We start from the raw sequence: 6,000 nt of genomic DNA, 5'->3' as shown, positions 1-6,000 counted from the left end.
CATCTAAAAACATTATAGAAATCCAACATGCCCTACAAAATATATGCATTAAAGAAATCTAGATGTATGGAAAAATGAATCAAGTTGAAAAACAATGTTGTGTCTTTTGGGCTTTTCCTGGTTAGGGGTCGCCACAGCGGAACTCTGGTCCGCTAATGATTGGCAGTGGATTTTTATGTGCCGAGTTGCCAGCCCTGATGCACAACCTTCAACGAAGGTACGCCCATTCATGCATGTCTCTACACAGAAGACGCTCTAGCTGAGAATCAAACAGGACAGCGACTTACTGTGAGGCGGCAATGCTACCGCAGCACCTCCACCGCAGTTCAAGTTGAAAAACAATACAATTTGAAAATACTGTTGATAGAAAGAAAATGATTTAAACTGGGGAAAGAACATGCATTAAGTCTAATTTGCCATTATGAGCTCTATGAACTCAAGGGGTACAGACCAAGGTCCTCTCCGGGAATTTTTTTCTTCCTTTTCTAACCCAAAAATCAGTGGTTGGGAAATTTATGAATATGTTTGCACAGGGTGTTATTCGTGTTCATACACTTGATGTCATACGTATGCTCATAAATACGCTCCTTGAATTTCCTCTCAGTTTTCCCTCTGTAAAAATAAAGCAAGACTGACAAATAGCTACATAAATGAGACCAGAAGAATAACAGGTACAATACAAATGAGCTTTTACAACCACATTTCTTATAGTAACAGTTGTTGCCTCCAAGATAAATTTACACTGGGAGCAACCCCCCCCCCCCACCTCACTCATTGAATGTGACAAATTACCAGGATATTCCAAAAGATTCTTAATATTTTTTCCTCTTCTAAAAACAATAACAGGTTTGTCCCCTATTTTTTCCAAAAACAGCTCAAAGCAGGAAAACACTGTCCAGTATTTTTGTAATATGTCCCTAACAGACAAATAGTCAGAAGTAAAAGTAGTAATGAAGGAATCAGAACAGTCAACACAACATTGGAGTTCAAAATTGTTGTTTGTAACAAAATCCATTATTCATTCAAACACTCTGAAGGGAAGAAGAAGAAGAATGGCGTGGAAAGAGGTCTTATCAATTCTTAGGACACACTGAGGCTTGGGGTATACCTGGAACCATTGCTACCATGGCTTTAGAGCTCTCAATAAAATACATGAGGAAACTCTTCCTTGACTTCAGATGGATGTCTGAGGAAGGAAGTCGGCCTGTGCTAAGATCCAAATTTAAAATATAGAATTATACATTTATGTATTTTTATTTTAATTTTATTGTTATTGTTCTGTAGCCGTATAAGTATTATCCTAATATTGTGGATGTTACATAGAAATAACAATTCTGAAATGCCACTGATAGGAATTAAAGCCGAGCTAATACTCTCCATCCTCAGTTTAGTAACTAATCATATAAGTGTCACTGCAATATACTTATGTATTTCTTTGCATATTGCTGGGAAGTTGCATAGCTACAACTGTAAAACCCAGTGACACTATCTAGTGGCACGTGTGGTTTTAGCCATTCCCACAGATTTCAACATTAGATTTGCTGATGACAAGTTCTCCACTGAGATTTTGCCATTTTTAGGATGGGTGCAGTGCTTCAGTACTTTTTTGTTTCAGAATAAAGGGCATTGACTTATACAGGGGGTCCGTTTAATATATGCTGTTGTGAAGCTGTTTCATTTAAGCTGTTTTGAGTTTAATCTGTGTTTTCACAGACTACTGATATGTAAATGACACCTGAGTGAAGGCATGAATTATGGTTTATTTGTTACATGTGTATTTTGGTAAGAAGGTGGATCCTAGTACTATTCCTGTTCAGCACTTCTGTTACTGTTGTATTAATGAGAATGAGTCGACTATATACACCTGTAGTCAGTGGGGAACTTGATTTCCTTTTCAACCATTTACTGGTATAAGATGTTTTATAGCAATTTAAAGTAACCAATTCATTACAACAGATTATTTCACATAACAGAGTTGTTGGACATGCTCCACTTAAAGAAATTCCAATCCCTCCAAGCTACACGCTCTAGGGACCTAAACCTTGTCACCACAATAAACAGAACATGCTGGAGGGATAGATTCCTGTCCTAGAGACTTCCTATACTCTGGAACAAACTACCTATCTATATCAAACAAAGCTCCTCGTTAGCACTCTTCAAGAATCTTGATGACTGGATGGGAGATAGGAAATTCACCCCAGGGATCACTTCTGTGGCTCTGCTTGACAGGGGCACAGGAAAATAATTTTCTTGGGTGGCAAAAGCCAGGGTACCGTTTGACTAGGTTTATATAGGCTCTAGGGCCAATAGCTTAGTACCTTCCTATGAACCTATAAATAAGTAGATATGCTGATTGATCTGAAACAAACTGTGCTACATAGCTGACAAGATTATTTTCTTCTTCAGATACCACCAAATCTATTTTTGAATTCTTAAACTAGGTAAAAATTACCTCAGTCCTAAAGCTGATGAGGCCAGTACATGACAATTACTGCTGTTTGAAGTAAATTCCACAGAGTGCATTTTCAGGCAATTGCCATTCACGGTAACATTACATGTTGCCTTAATGCCTTATTGTAAATGTTTACAATACAAACACATTGATGAGATAAGAGAATAATATATACCTGGTCTAATTTTTATACAGTCAACAGCTTATAGCTAACCAACTCATTCCTTTCCTACTAGTCCACTGCCTATCCTAGCCACCTGTGATATGATTTGTGGTCAAACAGTCCATGTTTTCCCTATAGTAGCATGTTCTACCAATCCATTACCCTTTCTGAGTAAAAAAACATAGTCCAATATTGTGTGTGATGTTTGTGCCTTCAGACTGAAAAATCATAATCTACATCTTTCTTTCCATCTTTGCTTTTAAATATGTTATTGTCTCCTCATTATCTTATATACATACATCATGTCTCTTCTTTCTATCCATTGCACCATTCTGAAAACTATAGCTTCTTTACTGTCTCCTTGTATGCATTATCCTCTTCTCCCTTGTACCGGTTAATAATTCTCTGGACCTTTAGACTAGCTTAATTTTCCTTTTTATCCAGTGATACCAGAACTGCCCAGAGTATGCCAGCTGTGTTTTGACAAGGGATCTGTAAATTGTCAGAATGACCTCTCTACCTTTTGAATAAATCCCCTTGAGGACACATTATTGGTCTCACCTTTCTTATTTTATGGCTGGTGTTTCAGTTCCAACTATGATTTCATTTCAACCTACAGTTCACTCAGCTATATAAGTTGGAACAGTGCTATAGCAAAGCAACTATATTTGCTGCCAGCTCACACACAGACCCCATCACTATCTCACTCTCAAAGAACTGGAATGGCTCAAATGATCTGACTACCTTACATACACCTAACTTCTCACCATGCACGACCTCTTCGATAACCCTAAGTGCTGCCCTGTCCTTTCAGACATTATCTATCACTATATTCTTTCCAGATCCTTCCTCTCTACAGATAAACTCCTGCTACTAACATCAGAATACAATACCAGAGTTGATTCCCTCTACTCCAATGTGTAACACAAATGTAGAACAATAGCCCATTCTCTCATAAGCAAGGCTACACTATAAGCACCTTCAGAACAAGATTAAAGCACTACCTATTAAACATGTAGGTCTGACTCCGCTCCTCTCTTGGATGAGTATGACTCAATTTTAAACCTATTCTAAATAATGACTCCACTTCAGCCTCTCTTTTAGACAAGTGAACCTATAAATTTGTTTTTACACTACTTAACTCCATTACTCTCACCTCTTATTTGACTCATAGCCTCCAAAATCAGGAGTATCACCTTATCTTTCTTCCTATCCTGATATTTTTCTCCCCCCTTTCTAACCTCTCTACTTCTCAATCTTTTTCTATCCACATTTTCTTTTCTTCCCCCCCAACTCCTTAATAATCATTATCCCACAAAACCCAATCTTCCAGTGCTATACCTGCCTCTCCCTCTGAGTTTCAACTGCCCAAGGAGTCGACTAATTTGTATTTTATCCAAAACAATTCCTCAATCCACTTGCTAAACAAAATTGTTTTTTTTTTCCTCATAACTTGTTTTATATTTCAAATTTAAGTTTTGTAAAACACTTTACTGATGTTTTGCTTACTTCTCATGTATTGTGCCTTCAGGTTTTTTTCACGTATCATACTGCACTTAGTTCTGCTGTTTTTCACCATCCTCAGCCTTATCTAACTTACAATTCTTTATTTGTGTCAGTGCTATTTGTAGATCTTATATGTTATAGGGCTTTTTGTCACAGGCCTCCTCTGAAATAGGGCTTTGGCAACCAGGTGGACTTTCCAGGTAAATACATTTAATAAATGCTATAAATACATTTCTGGAGTTACCTATCATTCCAAGGTCCTTTTCTTTTTTGTACTCTTTTAGATGTCTTTACCCAAATGGTAGTTCAGCAAGAGCCCGTTGAACCCCAGGAGACACCCCTTCCACTCTTCAGCTCTAAATGTCTTTTCCTATATCTCCGCACAGCCAACTTCTCTTCTTAAAACCCTTTGTGCATTTACCATTCTCATAACAGTCCACAAAGATGGTGATGATTTTCTTATTGTCCATCAGACTGACATAAATATAAAGGATACCACTGGTCCCAAGACTGCACTTGCAGGATCTACTCATCACTTCTTTCAATTTTGACAGGACCAACATAAACACTAGTCTTTCTGTCCTGGTTTTTGACAACTCTTCCATCAATGTTTTTGTTTTTCAGTCTCCAATACCCTTTAGTTTGGCTATCAGACTCTGTGGGTTTGTGTAAATGGCTTAAAAGAAGTCTGTTCATACCAGCACTGAGCTGCTTAAGTTATACATCAGCATAACTCACTCAAAGAACTTGATCTCTTTGGACAGACATGGCTTGCTGACCAAAATCCCTTGCTGATTTTTATTGTTTAAGCAGTTTACTTCTGCAAAACTGACTAGCCTTTTTCCCAACTGACTAGCCTTTTTCCCAGTGCTTTCCGCCTCTATAATCTTCCCTTCTGCTGAATCAAAGCTTGTGGGTGCGAAATTCTCTGACAATTCTTGTGCCATTTGTGGAGTAGTTCCAATGATGTCAGTGCACAGGATCCTTGCTACTGCCAAGTGATTGAGCTCTGTCATGGGATTTGTGAGCATAATCTTCTACGTCTCTCCAGACTGTGGGAGTTGTGCCATCAGGGCTTTCTTCTCTGTCTCATTCATGTTTCTTAAACTACTTTTCTACAGCTTCTTTAGGCTTGCAGACATTTGTTCTCTGTCCATTATACCTTTTCTATTCCCCTACCTCTATTGTGAAGACCAAGAGGAAATGTTCATTAGAAACTTTACCTCCCTACTCTGATTTTACAATATCGGAAGCTCCATTTTCAACTTCCTTTGTTCATCTATGTAAATAAAAGCCTTAAAGTCATTGAGTCCAACAAATCATTGCTCCTCTAGGCTTGCCTATGATGTTTTTTTACTGTTTACCCCTATCTACGTGTGTCCCCTTTCTCCTTTCAGCCCTTGAAATACTAGTTTCTTCAATTTTATGCCTGATTGGATCCACAATGTAGTGTATTTGTTTGCATTGATCCTCATCTCCCACTAGGTCAGATTCTCCAAGTCCTTCCTTAGACTCTTGTACCCCCCCCCCCCCCACTGCTGCTCTTTGTGTCATCACTAAATGTTCCAATGTTTCATCTATGCTGAAGACCCAATTAACGATTATCTAGGAGCCCAGCTCCAGCACTTCTTGCCCTGTAGGCAAATTTCCTAAATATGCATCAACCTCGTTTTTAAACTGAGTTACATTTTAAGATTCACACATTGTTACAAGGAGCTTATTGTACTGCCTTGCAATTTGAATATAAAATAATTTTTTGTCTAACTTAGTGTTAGTAGTTTCTTATTTCTTGTTCCTGTGTTATGGTGAACAAAGTCAATATCTGCTGTTGCAGTCAAAGCCTTGTCTTTAAGACATGCTATCATGTCCCCTCATCAGA

At 38.1% G+C, this 6,000-nt stretch overlaps 1 protein-coding gene across 1 annotated transcript in view; it reads right to left on the bottom strand.

Annotated features, from left to right (window-relative positions):
• Nucleotides 1–246: 246 nt before the first annotated feature.
• Nucleotides 247–6,000, bottom strand: part of LOC122793190 (paralemmin-2-like) — a 1,494,700-nt gene continuing 1,488,946 nt past the window's right edge. Inside the window, exon 9 of the mRNA XM_044061016.1 lies at nt 247–612. Within this exon, the coding sequence (XP_043916951.1) occupies nt 601–612 (12 nt within the window). The 3' untranslated portion in view covers nt 247–600. The remainder of the gene's footprint in view (nt 613–6,000) is intronic.

The sequence above is a fragment of the Protopterus annectens genome, chromosome 2.part0 (genome assembly GCF_019279795.1).
Source record: "Protopterus annectens isolate FY-2018-M chromosome 2.part0, PAN1.0, whole genome shotgun sequence".
Taxonomy (NCBI): Eukaryota; Metazoa; Chordata; order Ceratodontiformes; family Protopteridae; genus Protopterus; species Protopterus annectens.
The sequence above is the reverse complement of the archived record's forward strand: the minus strand, read 5'-3'. Positions and strand labels throughout refer to the sequence as shown.